Here is a 26063-nt window from a genome sequence, read left to right on the forward strand (position 1 = left end):
ATCAATATAGTTATATAAAGAAGGAGCCATGATGGAAGACAGATTCTCTTTTTCCCTTAAACAAATTCCAGCTTTATTTTACATAACAAGGGTTGCCCCCATACATTTCAAATACAAAATGTAATGCTTGCATGTACTGAATAAGCTCCGTGTCATAAATAGTGCCAACAACTGCTCTGTGAGTTTTATATTGCTTTATCTTATCTTTGATTTGCTTAGGAGATTTTGGTGGTGGAGGTTTTGTTATAGAAATAGAACAGTCAGCCAACCAACATTTGGCATACTGGATCTGCAGTTTAAAAGCAATTACACAAGAAACCCATATATTACAGATGTAATTTAATGCTTGAATAGCTCAAATGACTTGGATTAAAAATAAACCCATGAAATATTAAAGTATGGATTAAAAGTTTCAGTTTGGATATAGAGTGCCATCCTATAGACCTTCCCTGAAAAAAATGATCACCCCTTTGGAGTTTTTCTTAAGGAAACAATTAACAGCACAATCCCATAGATAATCAGTGCTGGTACTTAAAGAGAGGTGGTTTTTTTTCACCCTGCATATAGATACTTTCTGTTTTCCTTTCTTATGCTGGATAGTACCTCATGGCACTGCTACTTTGAGAGTAACTGGGGGGGGAAACAGATGTATTTCTGAGTAACCTGCTAGAAAGGGACTCCGCAGCTGTGCCTTTTTCTCCCTCTGCTGCTTGCAGGACAGAGTAGTTGCACAGCATCACTGAGAAGACCTGTACATCATCTTTTTGGGTTAGCAGGGTGCATAGTGGTGCAACAAAAAAAATGTTTGAGAACCACAGGCCCAAAAAAGGCTCAGTATCATATTAAGGGCAGACTGGGATTCTCGTATATGTACCAAGTTGAATGAGGATCTTCAGTGATCTGCAGAGCACCTTTGGTGACCTCTACAAAGCTGTGAGGTCAATGGGTTTAGCTTTCTTTTTCTTTACAGCTGCTGCAACTCAAATGTGGGCTTCTCCCTTTAATTACACCCCTCCCCTTCCCAGCAAAATCTTCAATGTGTACGAAATATTTCAGACTAAATTAATGATTTTCCAATTTACCCGTAACTACATTTGATGTAGTTGCTTCAGGAATGATGAACAGTTACAAATGGGAGGTAGTTGCTACGCTGTTCACAATGATCTGCAATAATGAAAGCTCTGAGAGTCCATGCAAATATGTAATGCACTCTCTCTTTTAATATATTTAAAATTGACACACACAAATGCCCCCAATGAGAAACAGCCCAATATCTGCTTCAATAAATAATGAAAGACACTGAGAATGCAGCCAATCACTTTTGTTGTATGAAGAAAACTCAAATATATTTTTTTAAACTGTCTGCGCCTAGGGCAGTTCTGATATATGAGTAGTCCAATATTTTACTTTCAGCTTTAAAAATTCAAAAGGGACATGTTGTTGAATGGTTTCTTGTAATGGCATTAAGATTGGTTAGAGTCAAATCAGCAGACTTCACTTGTTAAATAAGAAAAATCTGCCACTTTTTAACATATATAGGTGACCTTTTTTGGGTTTTGTCATAAATGTAGGTTTAATTCAACACCAGCTGAAATCATTGGCAACATTTCCACTGAGGTAATTGGCTCTGGAACAAGCCTTTAATGTTTATGTTAATATTAGTGTTTGTTTTAATACCAAATGCATTATTGAACACTAATGGTTTACAGAATGACAGCAGTATTCACCAAAAAGAATAGATAGAATATTATCCTTGGAAATAAAAATTATAGAAACTTGTTTGATATCCAGCTCAAATTATTGGTCCATTATTTTATGCTAATATCTGTAATTGAAACAGAATAAAATTTCTGAAAGTGATGCTTTGCTTAAGAAAACTAGTCCTTTCTATTTGTTTTACTGAAAATAACTTCTTAATGTATTTTTAATCAATTATGTTTTGGGATCAGAACATTCATATTGATACAGAACTGGTTTTTGGAGAGTATTTATTGCTATATATTCCAGTACAGAGGTATTTTGACAGTCAGATTTATTCCTTCACATTAAAATACTGATATCCAGCTACAACAGAATGTTACCTTACTTGTTTTCCAGTGCAAATACTTCATTAACCAACATTAAATGTGGATAGATACATATGAACACTATGTTAACTTAGAAATTTTTTGTAAACTACATTACTTTTGAATGTTTAGACAAGATGGTGGCTAATTCTCCCCTGTTCGTTCTATCTGCTTATTTCTCACAGAACCTCCTTTCACCAGTATAATTCTTGCTTTCCATGTACCTGTTAGTGATTGTTTTAATCATGTATTGCTTCCCATATACAGGAAAATTTTATCTATCCTTCCATCCCAACCTCTCATTCCAATCCCGTGTTCATCACAAACAGGATATTTGTTACCTTGAGGAAACTTCTCAGGTGAACTCAAACTATGCTTCAGAAAAACATACTTAGCACCTGCTACCACAAAAGCATGGTACCAATATGGTCACCATGGAGTGGTATCTGCAAAATCCAAGATGCCACTCGATTATGGAAACAGAGCTAAAATAAAGTAAAAACAAAAACAGGTGGACTGGGGAGATGAGAAGAAAGATGATATTAGGCTTTAAAATGACTGCATGTGCAGACTTAGTTATCTTAACCTACTTTTCATATTTTGAACACCACTGTGGATATTTTCCTTATTTCTTCTATGCACACTTCCTAGCGTATAGAATAAATGCTCAATTAAAAACATTCCTTGATCACAGCAAATTAATTTTAATGCTGTCTGAAGAATAGCGAGCAACCATTTTTTCTGTACTCTCCCTAATTGTGAAGGGAAAAAAATGTTTACAGTTACAACTTTGAGAAATATTTATATTTTATTGTAATTACTGCTGTATTTCATTAGAATTACCATGAGCCAGAATTATGTATGCTGCGAGAAAATGCATTCATTAAGTTCTCAGCACACGCACCCTCTCCCTCGCCCTCTCTCACACGTCGCCGTACATGTTACAGGCCTGGATTCCTATGCCAATCTCTTTGTAACCAGTTCTGCAAAATTCTACCATTAATCTAAAGATGTAATTAGAATACTTTATCTTAGCATCTCCCACATAGTAGCAGCTGCAAAGAACAAATGTTGACTGAGCTCCGTTTTCTGGAGTCTGAATGGAGACTAGTGGAAAATCCCAGGAATGATACACACGCGGCAGAGCTTCCGAAAAGTTACGATCGTCCTTCCCGATAATACAATACCTGACATGTCACACATTTAGCCAGGAGCTGTGTCTAGCCATGTCACCTGGACCCCTTTTAGCAGGAAAAGTCAGTTTACCAACCTGCAAATACGGTTCCCCTGGGTAGAACAGGAAAGAGCCAGAAATCTTAACATTTTGTGAAAATAAAAACCATAGCTCCTGCTTTGGTTTTACGACACGTACACAACAAAAGTGATGTTATAGTTGGTAAAGCATTCCCTGACAGTCATTTGTCATGCAGTGTTTCTTCATATTTTTTGAAAGTTCTTGAATTCTGAAGCAGTCTTTCTAAAGCTACAGAGTGATAATTAGAGTTAAATCTTCTCTGATGTCCAGAGTTCAGGATTTAGAGTGGTCAAGTAAACCAGAGTTGGTTTTGGTATGAAACATAACCAACTCTGATAAATAATGAGGATTTCCTAATGTTTTTTTCCATTGTCATTTTTTTTGGTTGAAAAGAAATTGTCTAAATCATACCAACTATCACTAATAATTTTATAGAATTTGACAACTTCATACAGTTAATAAGTTTAAAGAACTTCACTACATAATAATTGAAATTTCTTGTGTCATCCAACAGATGTTAACTACTAATTAAAAGAAGTAAGTTTAGTTATGATTAACTACTTTTGGAAGCACATTGCAACATTTTCAAACCGTATCCCGTTTGCTTAAGCAGTTATGTACTTTGCAGATTAAAACATTTTGTTACTCTTCTTTTATTAAAAAAAAATTACATTTGATCAGAAGCACTGTATGTTGTTTTTTACATGTAGTTTGCAAAATGATAAGTTTTGTATAGGAATACATTTCTACAGGAATAATTTACTGCTTCACTAGTTTGAGGAAGAGAGGAGTAAACATTAAAGCTATTTTGAGCCTTAACTTAATAAAGGCTTATATTTTCAGATTTCCTGGGTATTTTATAAGTTTTGCAGTGAGATCTCTATGGGAATATAAATTTTAAAGTTTTCTTTAACTGAAGACATAAGGTGCCATTCTTTTTTAGTTTACTAATTTGAAAATTATCTAACGAGAATGCTGACAAGCACAGACTGCTATTTAAGAACAATGCTATTTAAGAACAAGATTAAAGGAGTAATTAGAATTATGTCGATTAAATACTAGCTCAATTTTTTGCTCTTCCTGGTTGCCATGATGTCATTGTCCAATAATTATTTAAATTCAAATTAATATTGATTCTTGGTCATTATTTGAGTAAGGGCAGAGTTCATATTGTCTGATAGCAGTACCAATCCATCGTGACAGGAGTTATGGAACACATGGGTGGGAAGACACGTTTGCTTTCTCCGGTTTATATGGCCTCTGCCCTTATATTTGCTAATTCATTTTTGCTTAATTCGTATGTGTTTTCAAAACTCCACACATCATTAAACTTTATCAAGTGTGTTAGTATCTGCCACCCTTGAGTTAAACAAAAGCCTTCTTGAAAAAATATAGACTGCCTTATCACTGTCCTTCATGGCCGAGAAATAACAAGCCAAACATTGACTCCAGAGCTGTTTTACCTGAAGCAGTAATCAAAAAGGAGGAATTAATTTTTAATCATTTTAAAACCACATAAGTATTAATTTTTAATTATACCCTAAATATACAGACACTGAAAACAATAATGTCTGAAATTCAGGTGCTATTCTGGGAATTTTATCTCCAGCTTTCTCGTTACTATAGAAGATGAAAATGAGAAAGCAATTTACTTATGCTAGTGAGCTAGCCAGGATGCCAGATCATCTCCCTGATGTGAACATGAGTGAAAACACTACTTGCCTTTTTCTTGAGAGGCCACCTTTAGATATATTTTTAAAATAAAAATTCATGATTTATCAGCACTACAGGCACTGTGAAAGGTTCCTGTTTCCGATTGCGTGTAAGTTTTTAATTGCTAGCTCTTGTGCTGTTAGCCATACCTTCATCAGAGTCCCTGCTGTCCTATCATATTATGGCTATACATTTAATTTGCCAGAATTTCTATTTTCCTGATTTGGACATACTTTCCACTTTGAGGAACATTTTGCATCCAGTAACTGACTTGACTCTTTTGTTTAAAACAGCCAGGTTTTGGGGATGGGAGGGGAAGGGAAGGGAACAGGGAGGTTTTTACGTGTAACTATATGTATTCATGTAAGTATGTTTGTGTGTATGTGTATCTATATTTTACCCAACATAGAAAAGAATTATAGCTGCCTTTAGTACCTTGTGCCAATACTGTCAAGAAACATGCAGATTTTCTTTAAAGCTTTTTTATTAGTTTTTCTCCATTTTTCTTTATGAAAATTAAAATCTGACAAGGTTGATGCAATAAGATTTTTTCTCTGACTTGGCAAATATCTTGTGTGCACAATTATCGATCAGTTTTGTGACAGTTTCATTTTAAACTGTCTGGTCTCCTTTGTCAGGACTAAAACTATAGCTTTTTCTCCTGTGTGTTTTCTGACTAACTGTTTTGAGGAATGATTTATGGTCTCTGAAAAAAAATACTGTTCCATCACACCCTGCTAAGATGCAGTTTCTTCAGAAATAAAGTCCTTATTTTTCTTGTGTCTTCTGTGCATGCAGCCTGTCCCATCTCCCTTAGCATTTCATGATTGCATCTGTAGCTAAGTCACGCTCTTGTATGTCTTACGAAGACACAAAATACTTATTAGGAGTTGTCATCCCTAACTATTTACCAGAAAACAGACTGAACATGGGAGATAAAGAAACTGCTGTCTTAAAATGTTCCTAAACCTAGTCTATAGAGCAATGATGTTGGAAATGAAGACCTCTGTTCAGGTCTCTATTTCCAGAACCAGGGTTTGAATATTCATCTCAGATGTTTTTGATGAGTGCTCTACTCTGCTACTCAGTCTAAGAGGCATCACTTCTTTTTCATCCCGTGCCTCCCCTTTGTGTGTAGTAAGTAGGCTCTAGGCATTCACAGCTGAGCAGTCCTTCTGGGAAATACAGATGTGAAAATTCAAGGCTTAGGTGGCACGTAGATGGGAACTCAGGTCGCAACCAGATTAGTCCTTATGGCCCAGGGCTATAAAATCGGCTGCACAACTTCAGGCACCACGAAAAGAGATTGTCAGCATAAGTTTGATGTCACAAGACTTGAAATGTAGTTTCAGACATTCAGTGGTTTTACCCACCTTGCTGTCACCTAAAGGAAAAGCTAGCCTAAATCTGCTAATGCACCCAAGTCCGATGGCACTGCTAAATGTCAGTTAATTATTTTTTTTTTGAGGAGGAGGCAGAAGCTTTTTGTTTTCCGTTTTCTGCACTCGCACTATTTGTTTCTACAAACTTACAGTGTGACCTTTCCTTCATGGCAGCATTTTGAATTTAGGAAACCCTTTTGTGAGAACGTATTCCAAAGGAGAGCTATTTTTAAACAAGATGACATAGACCCAGCATACCAACCCTGGAATAGCACTTGCCCGGGAAATGTGGGACATATCCGTAGAGATATGAATTGTCATAAAATATTAAATTTCACTTCTTTGTGACTATTTTCTTTGAAAAGCAGTGTTATTTCTGGTGTGACAATGCATGAATAAACAGATTTGAACAGCTTTTCTTTGAGATGCTGTTAGTTTTTCTTTCTTCAAGTTTTATCAACTGAAAATGTGTTCCCTTTAAGCATACATGATACTTGCCCTGCTGTACTGTGGCAGGCTGTTGTGGTTTATTTTTTGACCATGCCGTTGTATTTCTAGTTTCAATTCCTTTTGTTCTCTTTCTGTCCAGATAGTGATAGAGTTGTCCTTAGCAACACATATAAAGACTAAAAGGAGAATGCCTGACTGGAAAATACAAACATGTATATTCCTTTCATGCTGACAAAGTTTATGGCAAGGAGTCCCCGAGGAACGGTGACAGACAGGCTTCAGTTTGGGATTGGCCTAAGATTGTTTTGTAGTCCTCAGCCACTGTCTTTACCAGGAATAAGACATTGTCTTTGGTTCAACAGTACTGTCATCAAACTAGCAATTAGTCAAGATCTGCACTACCTGTGACAAATTCTTTGAGATAAGAGATATACAGTATCAACCAATAAAGGAACCTAATTATTATTATTGCAATATCTTAACGTGTTTAGTTTATGGGATATAAAAAATGTGGAAAACAGTGATAGAAAATTATGATTTTCCATATGTTCATTTCAAGGCTTTCAGAGCTCCCTCCCAATCTAGTAACACTCCACCAGATTGCAAACTCAGTTCTAGTCATAAAACTTAATAAAATGGGTGGCTTGTCAGTTTTATTTGATTAGAGATTGGAAAAGTGAGGGGCTTTTAATGGGAAAAGTGGATTTTCACTCTGATACGGAATTTATTTCTATCACTATTCTTGTATCTTTACAGGTCAGATGATTCTTTCCTTTCTAGTGGCAAATGCTATCATTATTCTGTAGTTATTATAATATTTATAATAGCATGTAAGTATGTTTGAAATGGAAGATCAGTATGCAGGTCCCTGTGTATGAAGTTCATAAATATTTATAGATAAATGTAAATAATTGCTAAAGAATATTTATTCTCTAAGTAAGAATGCAGTTAATATTCTGTATGCATTCCATGGGCTGCCAAGTTTCCTGAGTCATGCCACGTGGTGGCTTAAATGTTAGATTGTAGATAAATTGTATTAAGATACTGTAAAAGGCACAAGAGCCTCCTGTGCTTTTCCGTAGGTACCCAGAGCCTTTCACTGCGCACTTCCTGGCGGGCAGCGATCCTGAGTTCCTCGTGCTGCCCCAAGCTGGAGAACTTCTTCCAGCAGGCACGGTGGGAACCCATATAACGGTGGGATTCAAGCCAAGGATGTACGGCAAGAAGCATACGGCGACACTTGTAATTCAGGTAAGCCCTCCTGAATGCAATAGACAAATATGACTTCAGGAGTGGAAGGAAAAAAAGAAATCCTACACAAAAAAGCAGCATTGAAACACACAAATGCATGTACTGTGATTATTTTACTACTCTTCACAATGGACAAGAATAAAACTAAATTTTGAAAATTAACTCATGACAAGCTGGAAAAAACATATTATATTTTAATTTCTATGTTATCCCTTTGCCATCATCACCAGGGACAGATGCTTATCTTGATACGTTTGCCCCAGCTCCGTAGACAACATGACAGAATGACTTTTCACAGAGAATCAAAATAATCATGTTAAGAGCTGGTGGAGAATATATGAGTAATTGAATATGTGAGGCCTAGGTGACTGATTTTACTTGTAGTAACCCTCCTAGGATCAAAGGCACCAGAAGCGAGATACTAAACTGTAGAAGGCAGAATTTCAGAACACAAAGCCAGGAATAACTTTTTTAAAACAAGCTTCAAAATAAGCAAAAAGAATTTGTAGCCAAGTAGCTTCTGTAAGTCTGAAGGTCAGGAAACATTTGAAGACATTTATTCCTTCAGTAGTAAAAATGTTCTTATTACTGCAGGAATTAATTGTTCAGTTTTAAGTAATTCTTTAAAGGGAAACTGTCAAAAACATACAGTAGCAGCAAACACCCCAAACTCTCTACAAATCATGGTTTGTACTTTAAATCTATTTGCTGCATCCTGGCAACTCTAGGCGACTCAGGCTACTATATTAGAAGTGAAACAGCAATATTGATTTAAAAAATAAGATGGTCAAAACAAAGTTGATAAAAAGATGCATGGCAAATGACTATAGTGTTTTATCTCTCTGAGTAACAACTTGTACAACAGTGAATAAGAAATTCAAATCCTGGAAAAACAAGAAGGCCCTTTAACCCCTCCTACTTGTTTTCTTTTACCGTATTAGACATTTGATTAATTTAGTCTTTTTACATAAAAAACAGTGATGCTTATCACTCTTCCATTTGAAAAAGAAAATAACTGACTGAATTTATTCTGGGTTCTTTTCTATTTACATAATGCTATATGACACTTCTGCAGAGCTCAGAAACTTCTAATGTAGTTCTGGAACTGAACTCCTGTTTTTAGGCATGACACATGGAAATGTACTAGCCATGTTTGTCTTTGGCTTAACTTCCATCTCTAACAAAGAGCTTTAATGTAATAAATTGGTCTGGAATGGGATAAACATGATGGTCAAAGATTATTACTAGCTTTCTAAGAACTCAGTCAGTAATCCAAAATTTCCTTTTCGGAATTTATCAGTACAGATGGGCTTTAAGTAACTGGATTTTCAACCTATATCTATTCACACCTCGGTCTCTGGTTATGATCTAGGCAGACGGCTCTTTATATCTCCACCTTCGGTATTGTGTGTGGGTGTAGGCAGTCACTCATACATATTACATATACATATCGGGTCACATCTTATTCCTGTATGTTCAAAAATACATTGAGTACTCAAGGCTCGTAAGTGCAATTTGGACCAATGTTACACCATCACAGTATGTTAGAGATATTTCTAACTTTCTTACTCTAACTGAAGTATTAAGTTGTTTCAGCAATGTTTGGTGAGGCCTGTGTTCTCTTTGCTCGTCGTATTGATAGTCCTTTTGTGTACACTGGACTTGCCCCTTTCCTCCCCACACAAGCTTTCAGTCCTGTAGCTCTAATGTAAGCCAGAGCATCTGCAACTGTGTGTAATTCTGCTGCTGCTCTGCTCTCAACATTGACCTGAAATAAGACTTGGTGACACGTTGAGAATACCAGATACCCATTTCTGCCTTTCCTGTTAGATGAAATAATTTTCATTAGTGACCTGAAGGAGACAGATTTAGTTAGATGGCAAAACCAGTATTAAATCACCCTTACTTGGGGAATAATAATGGAGGCGATGAAACGCAATTAATGGTGGATCTAACACTGAAGAACCTCTCTTACACATATCCTTTCTAGCCAATACACTGGCTGAGGCTTTGGGCTGTTTTTAGAAACCGTGAGGAAGTTTCTTTCCTTTTACAGTGTCACTGCTCTTCTGATGCTGCTGTAGTAAAGGGCTACAGCACTCTTGCTGTAAAATTTCCTTTGCATTTCTGAGGGTAAAGCCATAGTCCTAACACTAATGCATTTTTATTATTAAATTCTATGAATAGTGAGTAGCAGAACTGTCATTTTTGTGTGCTTCAATGAACAGCGATAATTAGGCTGTAAATTAGCAGAAATGACAGTGCAAGTTCTTTATTTTATGTTGGTCATTACAATTGTGTTGTAAAGTAAAATGGGAGGTTAGGATTATGGAGAAAGATCCTACAGCCATCTTTTTCTCATTTGTTGTAAACAGCAAACCCATATATTGTACATGCAAATTTTTTTGTTTAGTTGCCCCGCTGAGAACCCAATCTTGAGATAATTAGCATTAAGAGATTACAATTTGTCTTTACCGGTATTTAGTGTGTACATTTTATTAACTGTGTGTACATATATAATTGAAATAATGTAGCACACAAATCAGGTACTTTGTGGGATATTTTGTGGATTCTTTAAGACCTTAATATTCATAAATACTTACAGTAGATTTTATTAATGGTAGAAAACCTTAATTACTTTGCTGAAGCAATTAAATGTTCTTTAACCATCATTAAAACTTCTGTTCTCAGTCAACTACATATCAAAACAATTAGAGTTAGAAAATTATTTGAATAGCTGTTAGGAATCTTAATTTTGCAAAAGTGACATAAAAAATGACTTTAAAAATTTCTGTAGATCAAAGAATGAAATATAATAAAAAGCCGGTAAAGAAAATAATCATGCTCGTTTCTGTAGCAGTGAAAGAGAACATCATAATCTAGTCAAGCTACAAGTAAGAAACAGTGATGCGGTGCCTGAAGAGCATTTTAAATAGGTATTATTCCATAATCAAACTTCCACATTTATAATAGCCTTCATAAACAGCACAGTTCTAACTGAAAAAAAAAAAAAAAAGTACTGCCACTATGAAAAATCGGTGAAAAGCGCATGCTTCTTAGATAAGCTATAAAGTGCTGTGAGGAAAAAAAGGACTTCCTCAGCCACACTGACATCTCAGAGCTAGGCTGCGATGTGCCGGTAAAGCTGAATGGAAAACCCGCGGAGCTTAGGGACACGAGGTGCAGCTGGGGCCGGGGGATGCTCCACGAAGGCTTCCTGGGGCAGGAATCGCTGCCGGGCACAAGGCGGAGCAGCCAGGAGGCTGGCGAATCCTTGGAAAAGGGTGTATTCGAGTTGGCTTCGTTAATTTGCTTGCACTGTGCTGAATTCAGCTAGAGACCCGAGCGATTGCTTTGTAATTCGTGGGTGAGACTTCAGGGATATTCTGAAGCAGAAGGCACACAAAATAAGTCTTAAATGATAAAATAGATGTCAGAGTGAACCAGATTGCAGGTAACATTATCAAGCCCTCCAGAAGTCAGGCTTGTGCACCTTTATTACTGAATAATCACTAACTTAGCCTATGGAAGATAGCATATCAAACCCATTTGTCATGCTGTTCTGGAAATAAATGATGCAGTGTGCAAGCCACAGTACCCAGGTGTGGCTTCCCTAAGCTTGTCTATGCAAACTTGCATATCTTAACAGCAAATGGTACTGTTACATATTCAGTAGCTTGGTGAAAATATGTTCTGCATTGTTCCTGGTAGATTTGTTAATTACCATAGTTTAATGTTATTCTAAATTGTATCTCTTAAACAGAATAAGCAAGGAAAAATGTAACGAAGTTAATAGGATTATTAAAACAGTTTCACATTAAGTAAGACATCACCCGCCTCCCTCGCCACTGGTTGATGTTGACCTGAGTTTTATGACTAAAAGCAGAGATTCAGAAAATTCATTACAGGCAGTGAATGTAGCACGTCCTATAAGTAGCAAGACTGGATTTTGAGTGCAGAATCAATACTCAAAATTTTTGATTCACAAACATGAGGAAAGGTTACTTTGCTTATTGAGACTATAATTCTCGTAATGCCAAAAGAGGACAACAATATGGGAACCATTGCTATATGAGAGTATTCAGACCTTCGCCAGTCCTGAAGGAATGGTTGATATTGATGGTATTACATCTAAGCAATGCTGTGAAACATCTAATATTTGAATTGCAGAAGTCAATTAAGCCACCTTTAATTCTATCTGGAAATGTTCCTCTAAGCTAAGAAAATGATTGTTAGCTATCTTCTTCTTTAGAAATTGCTCACAGCCTGGCTGGGCATTGGTCTGCTTGTGGGACGTGGTGAGTGACTTTACATCACTTCTTTTTTGTTGTGTTGGGTTTCGTTTTGGGTTTTTTTTCCCCCCTCTTTCCTTCACTTATTAAACTGTCTTCATCTTGATCCATGAGTTTTCTTGCCTTTGCTCTTCGCTTCCACAGTTCTCATAAAGGTTTGGTTTAATTTCATTCTGTATACACTGGTCATAATCAGTCATCTTTTGCTTGTCACCACTGCACTATAAATTAAGGGTCAGGGAATATTGGATGCACCGTCTGTAATTTCCTGTGTTTTAACTTATTTGGAAGTCTTGCAAATTTTATTTGGACTTTGCTGAGTTAACACTGTTTGGAAAATAATTGGAATACCATTTACGTTAAAATTCCTGATACTTGCTCCCAACAATTAACGCCCTCCTAACATAGATTTCTCTGGCAATTAATTAGCATGTAACTCAGTAGCATTTCCAGCCTACAGTGAATACACATGGATGATCTGTGTTCTGCAAATTACTCTTATGAATCATGAGCCATCTGTAAGAATGAGTTGAATACCAAAAAAATATACTTTATATAAATTGTTTGGTGACTATTACCAGTATTTGCTGAATAAATTACTTCATGAACATTACTCAGTCAGACATCAAAATGGTTAAATAACTTACTTGAATAACTTATGATATTTAAGAAGAAGTGGCAGAATGCATCTCATTTTTTTAATTCTTAAAAATATTCTTCAGAAAGATTTAGCTCTGCAGATGGCCATTACTCCGACCAGATGAGCCAAATTATTACTCTCTTCACAATTCAATCAGATTATAGTTATCAGGAATTTTGAGGTTTTGGTAAGAGGAAGTCATTCATTTCAACAGGAAATCCTCCCTCAGACTGTCAAGGACATTCAGACTGTGTTCTCATCTTTCTTCTTAAATTGCATGTGAAATATGCCTAGAGGTGCATTGCAGGGAGCCTGGGATTCTTAAATACCTATGTTTATATTAGATATATCTTCTTAACAGAGACTGTCTTTTATATTTCTGTTCTAGTAGATTGTGTAGCTTGTAGTAGATTTAATACATTCATCTTTAGACTTTGTTACTACCAGTGCTAGTATTAGAACTGTTCCTAATTTGACATAATAAACTGCACTCCCTTAAGCATAGGAAGAGGAAGAGTTCCTCTGATTTGGGAAATTTTGACCCAATTCTTAGGCAAGTGAATACAGCTTGTAAGTCAAATATTCTATCATATATGGTCATATGTAGATGACCTTTCGAAGTCTCTTTTCACCACCACTCAAGAAAAGTCTAAAACTTGATCCATCTTTTCCTTTGCTGAAATGTGGCTGAGCTGGAAACCCAAAGCAGCAGCTCTGAGGCACTTGCACAGATTCTGAACTTGGTAGACTTGCTCTTGCTGCAGTTTTCATATCGATTAGAACAGTTGTTGTAGTGAAGTTGTACAGCCTTATCCTGAAGAAAATACTTATGGCTTCAGCAGCAGTTGAAAACCTAATATTTTCCCTTGGAAATAAAATATTCTATTAAAATAGTCATTTGTGGGTGTCTTAACGCTTTCTAAAAATTACTGAATTCTAGGTTGTCTTGAAAATTACTGAATTCTAGGTGGTTCTAGTGCTAAACAAAACACTAACTGAAGTTATGTTGACAGTTATAGTAGCTCTTTTCCATTCATGTAACACTTGTTTCCCCTTTAGCAGAAAATTCTGAACTAAAACAAGAGTCTTTCTTTCAGTAAATCAATACGTAAATGCACAGTTTTTTCCCAATGACTGTCTCCAACTGTCTTGGATGATAGCACATAATTTACAATAGATGGACTACCATAGTTCAAGATGATAAATTAGGGTGGGGTTTTTTTGTTGTTATCATTCCTTCTTTCTTTTTTTTTTTTTTTCCCCTTCTTCTAGCTTGATGGATCCTATCTAAAGGGTTCATGTGATAATACCCGCAACATTTTCCCCATTCAACCTAATGAGTTTCTATCAGGGAAAAAACAATCTCTCCTGCCACAGAACACCTGACGCAGGCCACAGCAGCAACAGAATAGGTGGCTTTTTTTCATCAAGTCAAGGCACAAACTTTTTTTCACAAACCATACAGTCTAGGATATTTGTATAGCAAACAGGAAATTAGCAAAAGGCTATATCAATTTTTTGATGCTGATGATAAATGAAGTTGAGAGGTGGCATAGCCCACCACTTTTGTTTAAATCCCCCTTCAAACAATTACTAACACTATAGACAGTAAAATTAGAATATGTGTGGATTCCATGGACAGAAATGATTTTTTAGTAACTTGATACTCAGTTTAAATTGTTGGCTGAAACACCTATCAAATCTTTTCTCTGACCTTGAAGTGATCAATGAGACTTGCACCTGGTGAATAGGACCCTGAGGTTAAATTTTCTTTAAACTACATTGTTCATCTGGCGTACTAAAGAAAGATAAAGCATTTCATCTTGTAGTGAAGTTAATAAAACAATTAGCTAACTTTGGAGAGTGATTTTCTTTTCTTAAATGACAACTTTATCTTTGGAAATAAGATACTGATGTTGGTCCATGTCACACCTGCTTTTGCTGGATTTTATCCTTACAGTCAGTAGAGTTACTAGATCATTTCACAGTATTAAATAAGGTTGAGAATAAAGATGAGTTAATCTGCCTGTTTTACACAGGAATAATATTCAATTTAAATTAGATTTTCATTTTAGCAGAATAGTAATGAAAGTTTAAAAAATTATGCATGCATGGTGAAATATCTATTAAGATCTTACGCTTACTAATCTTATTTGAATAAGGCAATTCATTCAGAAGACACTATGTAAAATCAGTACTGCCAACTTTAAAGTACAAGTTTTTTAAAACATTTCTTTAAAAATACACAGCAAAAAATTTCACATATTCTTTCAACATTAGCACAGAAAAGTATATATTCAGTTACCAAAATACTGGTTAAAACCAGTTGTGTAACAAGCAGCATGACAATTAGAGATACATACGGTGATGACATTTAAGAGCTGTAAGTGTACGCAGCCTATATGTGAAATAGTGTAAATGCTGTATAAGTACATAGCAGAGAACAAAGCCTGTGCCAAAGGGTTTACAGATTTATGGTCTGAAACTTCTTCCTGCTGAATAGCTGCAACATGAATGCAAAATGCATGCTTGCAATAATATCCCGTAAATATACTTTAGCAATGATAGGGTAACAATTAGAGCAATAGGAAGGAACATATGAAAGATAGCAAAGGCAAACATCATTGATCCAAACTTTTTCAGTGGCAAATATGAAACCGATATTTAACAAAACATAATAAAGTCAGAGAGCCACTTTAACATCCTTTTTATTCTCTATGTTGTTATAATCATGAGATGACTGTAGAGAAATTTCAAGATGGAGAAGGTTGACTGCTCTTCCCTAAGGCTTTTGTAGTGCTTTACTTAGACCATAATTAATTGACAGAATGCAATAAATAACTAGACGAATATACACACTATGCTGTGGAGATGGTTGATAGCGTTTATGCTATGTGAAAATTTGTCACAATTTGTATGGATATTGTTGCTCCTCTCTATAGGCCAAATCTGCTTGGCGTACTGACATACCCAGCAGCAAAGCAGAAGCAGAGCTCTCAAAATGGAATGAGCAAATGAGCCACAAAGGCAGTCGGAAGCTGGACTGTTAACTAAATGCTTGAGCGAAAAACTCATGAACTTTGAGGTTGACTGTTGCACTGATTTCCAGATCGATTTGAGAGTATAAGCAGCCTTTCTGACCTTTTGTTTCCTTGGATGAAAAATGACACTGATGTTAGGTGTAATGGTTATATCTACAAATGATTGTTCTAAGGATTAAGTTAGTTTTAAATGGGAGATGAATTACATAAATCACAACTGGTGTTGTAATAATAAATCTTTATGACTTGAAGCAGAAGAGAAAGGTGATACTACAAGCCATGGCTCTGTAGTTCAGCGCAGCATGGTGCAAAAGCCTAGCACCAACAAACCTGTTCTAGAACCACAAGCAGCACGGCCGTGTGATTGCAGTGCTGTGCCAAATGTGGAAAGCAGATCTTGGGAATTTGGCAATGTCACTCATTTAACATGACTCCGCTGCTTTGAGGCTGCAAAGTCGTAGAGGCCGCTGAGTTCTGTTGACTGTGTACTATGTACGTATGTCCTATGCACATGCACTATGTTCTGTGTAAAAAAAAAATGTCACTTGTATGAATATATTTTACTAGACCTACATCATGTCATATTTTTTACTCAGTCTTCCCTACAAGTTTTGCCTTGGAAGCAAAAAAATCCCTAAACATAAAACCTGGGATTTCCAATCGCTGAGTGCGAAGGAATAGGTGACAGTGCATGCCTAAAGTGGGCATTCAATGCTTTGTCTTTCTTTTGCATAGTACAAAGCTGGACATAATGACACCTCATTTGAAATCTTTGGGTTTCGCAATATTTCTGTTGTTTGTTTGTGTGTGGTTTTTTACAGAAAAGTAGAACAGAAAACTAAAAACCATGAATAGACCTTTTCTTAGATATAATGACAGGAGAACGCTTGTGACTTGGAATAAAGACCTGCTTTCAAGAATTAAAATGATACATTTTGAAAGAAAAAATGACTGAAAGATCTGCAGTAGTTACACATGACTTTTTAGCAACCAAAATTCTGCTTCAGGACACAAATGAAACATGGGAGATAGACAGCAGTATAGCCTTCATATGCATAGAAATAATACTCCTTAGATATGGATGGATGGGCTGTGTAGTAAGAATAAGAATCACATACTCAGTAAGAATCAAGTACTCAAGCATTATAAGACATGACACGGAAACATATGCTCCATTCCTAGAGACCAGTTACAAACAGAAAGCAAATGAAGAGTGTCATTTTCAATTCACATAAATATTCTTCGAACTAGAGATTTCAACATGAAGCTGCAATTCTCTTGTGCATACTCAGAGTCCTTTTCTCTTAGTTTTGTTCATTATTTCAATGCAAAAACTCCACCATTTGATAATACCATTATTACCAATACCAGAGCTGCAATTAAATCCTATGGTATAAACTTGAGGCATTTATATTGTACTATGGAATAATTACCTTTGAACAACATACAGACCTATGGGGTTTACTAAATAAAAAAGGAATTTTAGATCAGCCAGCAAGTTAAATATCTCGTCTTTGTTATGCCTGGTCCTGAATAAAGTTAAATGTGATTTCAGTTCTCTGTGTTCCAGGAGTGCAATTCTCATTCTGTGTTATTCCAGTACCTTACATGGAAAAGGATAAATATCTTTTGAAATCAATGTAGCATGGTAAATCACTGTCAAATTTTCAAGGTATTTGATCACTGATTTTTTTTTTTTTCTTCTCTGTCTCTGTTCATTATTTTCAGACAGAATCAATGCAATGGACATATGAAATCAATGGACTGCCTCCACAGACCTTACCACCTACGAGGCCAGCAAAAGTCGTTTCTACTAGCAGTTACATAAGACCAGCCACAGTTAGACAGCGCAATTTTTTACGTGAAAATCTGAAACTTACAACCACTGGAGTATCCTCACCAGTCAAGGGGGCACCTTTGGTCCTGAGGACAAAACAGAGAAAGTTATGATCAGTTATTTTTTTGGTTGGGGAGGACACTTTGGTCAAATAAATTCTGCAGATAAAAAGAGGATATGGTGTTTTTAATTTTTTTTTTAAAAGCAGATATGATATGCATTGATTGTATGTTTTATATGGAAGATTCAGAGTGCCTGAGCTCTAGTAATATTCTTATTTTTCTGTGAGGGATTTTGGATGCTCACCTAACAGTTTATGTATATCATACAGATGTCAGCAAGTCCTAATGAGAAAAAACTTGGAGTTGAAAAAATAGACTTGAAAATTGGGGAATTCAAACTAATGCTTTGCTTTCTAAGGGATATTAGTTTAGTAAGACTTTAATAGGAAGCTTTAATGAACATATTGTGTGATGTTCAACACATTACATCCATGCAAACCAAGCAAGCAAAACCAATCCCTGATATCTTTCACAATAAAATCCTTACCCAAATTTTGCAGTATTTTCCTAAGGTGAAGCATGTTTACATGTCATATGCCAGGAGCTTGAATGCCTTTCAGATTCTCTTGCTTTGGCAAATTTCATTAATTATGACAACTTTGTCTAAAATAAGAATCCTGATTTATTCATCCCATAACACTCCAAAATCTTAGATAATTATACATAACATAGAATGAAAATAAAATGTCCTCCCTCAGTATTTTTGTGTGGAGTAAATTTTAGAGAGTGCTTTAGAGTATTGAAATATAGAAGGCTATGAAAAGTCAGTGGGCAATGGAGCCAAATTTTACCTTTTTTTCTAAAACAAAATGAAAGGTACTATTCATATTGTGTTTCCATTTCCATTTTTCCCATCCACAGGTGACTTTAGATGGGTATTCAGGCTTTCTGTGCTCTTGATGTAATGTGGAAAATTAGATCTATGCAGGCATGCTTTGTAAGATCACTGGATGGGTAACTCCCACCTTCTTTCTGCACTGACATTGTTTTTCCTGATTTTACTAATAGAATGTAGATTGTATTTTTGCCTTTATTTCGATGGCAGAATGTACTTTAACAAAAAAATGGCTTGGCACAGATTAAGTGCTTTCTTGGCACAAATACAGAATGAGCATCATTGCTCGGGAATGGGGAGCCTGAGAACAACCTATGTAGGTCAGTGTAAACGAGCACCAATAAAACCATTTTACCGCAATGTGCTTGAGGATTTTGTTTATGCCACACATTTTAGAGAAGCTATTACAGAAAATGTTGGGAACATATAAAACAGCAATGGCACTGTTTAATATCTCCTTTTAAAAGCAGTGTGCCCCATTTTGGTCAGAAACCAGGTAATCTGAAGCAAGAATAAAATCTGCCTTACAAATTCAGTACACAACACAGGAAAGATATTGTCAATAGTGATATCCAGTATATATCTAAAAGACATTAAGAAGCTATTGCAATATTTATCTTAAATGCTACTGGGACCACAAACACAGCTAGATTTCATAGGAAGGCTCTATCTGCATATATAAATGAAGCAAGTGTTTCTTTGTAAGAAATCAGAATTTATGCAATCAGAAATATGCAATGGTTTCGCAACTGATTATTGGTGTTCAAGAAATATTTCAGTGACAACTTTTCTTTGTAAAAGCTTTGTTTTCCTTGTTTTGCTTTTTTTTGTTTAAGTTTTGCTTTCTTATTTAAAATCACACTTGTTTGCAAGATGCTCAAAACTTTATAATTCTACCAGAGATGGATTAGCAGGTGGCATATAGGTGAATCACTGAACAATTAAATGGTGCTCACTCCAGAAATTTTATTTCACAGTTTGTCTCCCTGCACTTGCTGCTACGTGTAGTAGATTTTAAAATTCTATCATACATTCAAATATTAAAAAAATCCATAGGCAAATATTATGCAGTAAGATAATATCAGAGGAGCATTTTGAAGGTGCAGTTTAATTATTTTATCTATCTTAAAAGTGAAGCATAATCTATGCTTTCTGGACCAGATTACAGGTTTTTTCAGTGTGTACAAGATCACTCATGAGTTATGCAAGATATGACATCATCAGTTGAATTTGTGCCTAATATTAAAAATTTATTGCATTTTTCTTATTTCTTACAGAGTTTAAACAGAACTAAAAATATTTCTTCTGATGTTAAGAGCATACTTGCAAAGGTGATTTAAATAAAGACCATTGTCTGTGTGGTTGTAACATCCACAATATTTTACATATTATCCACATACATTTATGGATTACAGTGACTATATAAACTGTCTATTAAAAATAAATTCCTTTCTACTTCCTACCTTGATGCTTTGCACTTCTGTCACTAATGTGACTGTATTCTTTATAATGCAAGGGCTAATTCTAAGTATATATTTTAAAAAACAGTTTCTTTTCAGCAGCACTGGAAGATTTCCAGAATGATTAGTTTTATTCATTACTTGCTCCCTCCATTTTACTAGAATTACTGAGCCATATTGAAAATCTTGAAGTTTCAACTCATGGAAGGAAAGAACTGATATGAGAAATGATTATAAAATGCTGCTTTTGTTACTTAAACTTGGAGAATTCACTCCGGAGCTTTTGGACCCACCATTCTGGAAGAGAAAAAAATTAACTTTGTTTCTCCACGTTGAAGCACCCTTGACAATCTTTTTCTTCTGAAAAGGATGAAAAAAAGGAGTATGTCCCTTCACATTAATCTGTGCAGGTACAGCAGAATCTCAGGGAAATGGGGGGGTATTGGTTATTACTGTAAATAATAGCTCTTAATTTCTAATTGCTAATTTTGATTAGAGATCTTAGATTACTTGTACTGACCCCACATATATATTTTGATATATATAAATATCAAAATTACAAAAGAAGTTTTTCAAAGTCAATATGACACTTAAGTCCAATGTCTTAATCATAGTCTTACATGACACACATGAGTCAGCTGTGCCTTTGCTTGTTACTGGCTTACAAGAAATACTGGTGGGCTAACCAGTGTAGTCACCACCTGTTTGTTTATATTTCTTCCTCCCTTGTCTCTTTATGTCTCTCTAAAATGATTCATCTTTCAGACTAATTAAAAAAAAAGGATTAAATCCTTATGAAGCAATATTATCGTGTAATGTAGAACTGGTTACTTGGGAATGGGGTCTACATTTAACCTTATTACTAAAATACCGTGCAGCTTTTGCAACTATTGAGCTCCTGTTTTTAAGTGACGTGTCCAGTAGTGGAATCAATCTGCCCTAAGCGGTTGCAGGACCGTACACTCAGAGCACTAGCTTCTAAACAATACAAAAGCCATCAAACTTCTATTTGTTTGATGTTTGGCTGAGCCTTATTTGGCACAATACTACACAGGAGAATGACACAAGGATAACATGGAAATGTTTTTAGGGTGCCTGCCGTTAGTGGCTCAGCTTGGAGTGGGTTTTGCTGCCACATAACTCAGAAGGTTTCAAGATTGCTTGTTCTACTCATGTCTGGATAGCTATGGCATCAATGACACTCTAAGACTATTTTATACCTGATCTCACTAGTTATAGAAAGGTTTTAGAGTATGAAACTTACCCTTCAAAAATAATAAGAGCCTAACATTAACTCCTGTGTCAGTGCAGATTTTGTCTGAGTCTGGAGAATTGAGAGATAAAGATGGCTTTAAGCACAGAAAGTAATCATGATCAGGTAAAGAGCCCATTGGGGCACGGGGCCATATACATTTCTACTGCTAGCTGCAAGGAAAGGTATAATTTTAAGACAGCTCTTTGGGACCGAAGCCAGGTTAGCAGAGGACATAATGCTGAACCAACAATGTTCCTACTTGAATGAAATAACATGGCAGCAGCCAAATCTGAGCGTGCACTTTTTTTTTCTTTGATCACAAACCCAAACTATCAGAAGAAATGGAAACTTCTGACTCATCCTGCGTATAGCAAACATCAGAAAAAAAAATTGCTCCATATTAATAAATATTCCTAGAAGAAAGGCTTAATATTTAGAATAAGAAAGAAAATCCTTGGCTTTGCCTTACTATTTATTTACTTGTGAGATGTTTAATAATTTTATTTCTCCCTGCAGTGACTGCTCATTCTAAAATAAATGACTGAACAGTGCTTTACTGCTGACACAGATCACAGTTTGTTGCTAATGGAATGTTAACTGCTTTTTAAGTAACTCTGAATAAACCTGCTGATCCGTAGAAGATTCATCTAAAAAGGAATCCAATTCATCTACTAGCTTTTCTGCTTCCACTGACATGAAACATATTCTTCTGCAGTTTACTTTACTGCAGTTATTGTAATACTGATAGTGTCAAGTTTCCTATAGTAGGATATTTTACATTTTGAGACCATGGCATGATGACAATGTGGTGAGGTCACGGCAGGACATGGATGCCAAGGTCACTGCACAGAAGTCTGTCCAAAAAGCACTGCTTGGTGGCTAGAGAAATACAGACGGACAGACGTGGGGCTAGCAGAATCTTTGAGGTTGTTTTTTTGTTTGATTGTTTGTTTGTTTGTTTTATTCCAGGATTTACCTCTTTTCTGTAAAGTATCCAGTTTCTCACGGTAAAAAAAAACAAAACCAAACAACCTGTCAGTGGAAAACCTGATACCTCACTGCTCATCCCACCATACAAGTACACAGCAGATGCTACCAAATCCCTTACCAAATCAGGCAAGTCAACCGCACCACTCAGCTTGGTGTCATCTGCAAACTTGCTGAGGGTGCACTCAATCCCACTGTCTGTGTCATTGATGAAGATATTAAACAGTACTGGTCCCAATACGGACCCCTGAGGGACACCACTTGTCACCGTTCTCCATCTGGATATTGAGCTGTTGACCACTACTCTCTGGATGCAACCAGCCAGCCAATTCCTCACCCATGGAACAGTCCATCCACCAAATCCCCAACTCTCCAGTTTAGAGAGAAGGATGTTGTGGGGGACCATGTCAAAGGCCTTACAGAAATACAGATAGATGACATTCATAGCTCTCCCCTTGTCCACTGATGTAGTCGCTCCATCACAGACGGCCACTAGGTTGGTTGGACAGGACTTGCCCTTGGTGAAGCCATGCTGGCTGTCTCAAATCACCTCCCTGTCCTCCATGTGCCTTAGCATAGCTTCTAGGAGGATCTGTTCCATAATCTTCCCAGGCACAGAGGTGAGGCTGACAGGTCGGTAGTTCTCAGGGTCCTCCTTTCTGCCCTTTTTAAAAATGGGTGCAATGTTTCCCTTTTCCAGTTGCTGGGGACTTCACTTGACAGCCATGGCTTTTCAAATATGATGGAGAGTGGCTTGGCAACTACATCAGGCAATTCCCTTGTAAGTATCATGACTGATACCTGGGATCCAGCATTTAATATATTGGGCACCCTTGCCAACAATCTGAAACACTTTTGACTGCTTAATATCAGTGGACAAAACAAACCCAAAGGTACTAGGTCACCAACGTGTATTGCCAGCATACAAAGTCCATTTACAAACAGTTCTCTCTAACATATAGTATATTATGGTGTTAACATGTATACATCTAATGTAAGAATAAAACAGTGATTATTTTTATTCCTTGAAATGTAAACTAAAGACATATTTGCAAAACTCTGCACTTGGAAAGTCAAGCTGAATGCGCAGGCAGTCAGGTGTGTGCTTCAAAATTCAGAGCATACGTGTGGGTAGCGGGTTGAACACATGGTAAATATGTGGACAGCATGGACTCAGCAGTCTTGCATTGCTCCTGGCATAAGCTATTGCAATCGAATGTAAAACCTTTGATGTTAAAATGCTTTTCTGAGCCATGCAGCTACGTGGCTAGCATTAATTGGTACTTGTATTACATTTATCATTGTCTTATTTCTGCCCTGATGTTTGCTATCCTAAAAAAACCCCCACAAACCAAACCAAAAAAAATCCAGCCTACAGAAAGGCTACCTTGCCCAGGTCTGAGTCTTACTGTGCTCAGGTACCAGTTATTCATCATTATGAAACAGTTCTTAGTGAACCTGAATCTAAATTACCTAGAAGAGATATTGTGAAGGGGAGACACAGGCAAGCAAGTTCACAGCTACAGAATTAAGTCTTCATGGTAAAGAAATCATATTGTATAGAAATTATTTCTAAGGAAAGCTCTTTTCCCTTAGAGAACAGTATCCAAACACAGTGGCTATGATCATCGCCCTATCAGGGATTAATTGCTAGATGACATGGTGTTACCATACTGAGACACAAATAGGCTGCAGACCCACTAGATTAGCGCATTAAAAATATTATTAGTTGGGGGTGCGACACCTGTAAGAGCCGTTTGGTCATTTGCAGGTCACAGTAGTCAAACTCCTCGAGTTCAGTGGCGGGACGTGTCTGGAATTCCGATACCCATCCGTGCTCCTACCTTGGACGGCAGAGGACAAAAGGCTGCAATGAAGCTGCCTGGAGGTTCCCCCCCCCTCGCTCCCCCCTTGTGCTGTGCTGCTACAGCTGCCAGGATCAGTAGCAATCTTTAAGCCAGAGCTGTGCTGCCGTAAGTAAGAGGGAACAGCTGGGTGATATTGCCACTGGGGGTCCCACGGCTTTAAATATAATCAATCTGTGGTCCGATATAAACCTTATCTTAACTTTCAGAGCATGCTGCAAATTATCTCTGCGCCCCTTCTCCAGGTTTGTATTAACAGGAATAAATTACAAAGAGGAAATCTGCATTTAGCTTACTGATGATAGGTGATAGTGAATTGTGATGTTGCTCTTGGGAGGAGATTTTACCTATCATCTAGTGCATCTAGAATGATGGTTGGCTGCAGTTCCTATCACTTCTTAAAATGTAAAAAAATAAATAACTTGATTATTAACAGAGAGGATTAATGACAGAATCAGCTAGGTAGATTATCAGTGTCTGAATTAATGAAATAAAAGCAGCATGAAGATGGAAAATATGAATGGAGGGGGTTCGCTGGAATTATTTGTGAAGAGAAAGCTTGTAAGTGAGGAATAGCTCCACCTTAAAGAAAGTAGGACAAGACAGCTGGCAGAGAAAAGTGACAAGGTTATGGAGGATTATTTAAACTAGAAACAGGAGGAAAAAATCAGCAGGTGCTAAGGAACACTTGGGGCAGTCACAGACATCTGCCAGGACTGTCAACACTATGACAGTATCTCTGTCACAATGCAAAAAGTAAGAAAAATGATAGTAAAACGGTGGGAAGAAACAGTGCAGATCCCAGCGGTGCATCAAGGAAAATCAGCCAACAAAATTGTCCAACAGTAAAAATAAATAAATACCAAACATAGTTCAAACCTCTTATAGAAAGAAACAAAATAAAAACCATATTGCCAAGGAACACTACCATGAGAGGAAGACTATTGTAATTCTGGCTGAAAAGTAGAAAAGACAGAATAGCCCTTAACTGCAGCGTGATACCGTGGCAGTGGCATAGTTCCATAAAAATAGATTGAGAGAGTGTTTGGAGGGGAGGAGGCCAGCGAGAAGAGTCTGTAAGGACGCGGGTGCAAGAATGGCTGGCTCCCAAGAATGAAAGCACATTAGCAGTGTAACGCTACCAGCTACCGGCTCAAAAGAAACAACATTGCATTCATAATGTTGAATAGGGGCAATTAAAAACCCAAATACTCCCCCTCTTAAATCAAACACACCTGTACCTGATAAACTGAGATTTAGTAATGTCACTTGATGGACAAAAGACAGTCAGGTGTTTAAGAAGAACTCAGTTCCCCAACAAAATGTCACTGCATTTGGTTCATTTCCAGGAAGTATACAAGGCAATTAAAGCCCATATTGGGATAAGTTTAGCAAGGCTGTATCTTGACACGCTATGTAACTGTGTCTAGCAAAAGTAGTTCAAGAGCATTCAAGAAAGTACTATTTTTAACATAGTGTGAAGGTAACATAAAGAAATAACTGGTCTTGAACTTGTGAGCGGATAATGATCATCATTTAAATAAGTTAAAAATGAGAAATCTCCACTCTACACTGTTCAATAAAACCTGAAGAAGCAGCAGAGCTTTCTCCCCAGACACCAGTCACAGTTACTGACACAAATACCACCTTCCATCCCTCACTGTTCTCCTTT

At 36.6% G+C, this 26063-nt stretch overlaps 1 protein-coding gene across 1 annotated transcript in view; it reads left to right on the top strand.

Annotated features, from left to right (window-relative positions):
- Positions 1-20286, top strand: part of CFAP47 (cilia and flagella associated protein 47) — a 354799-nt gene extending 334513 nt beyond the window's left edge. Inside the window, exons 63-64 of the mRNA XM_041125007.1 lie at positions 7949-8117; positions 17819-20286. Of these exons, the coding sequence (XP_040980941.1) occupies positions 7949-8117; positions 17819-18040 (391 nt within the window). The 3' untranslated portion in view covers positions 18041-20286. The remainder of the gene's footprint in view (positions 1-7948; positions 8118-17818) is intronic.
- The last annotated feature ends 5777 nt before the right edge of the window (positions 20287-26063 follow it).

This window comes from Aquila chrysaetos, chromosome 7 (genome assembly GCF_900496995.4).
Source record: "Aquila chrysaetos chrysaetos chromosome 7, bAquChr1.4, whole genome shotgun sequence".
Taxonomy (NCBI): Eukaryota; Metazoa; Chordata; class Aves; order Accipitriformes; family Accipitridae; genus Aquila; species Aquila chrysaetos.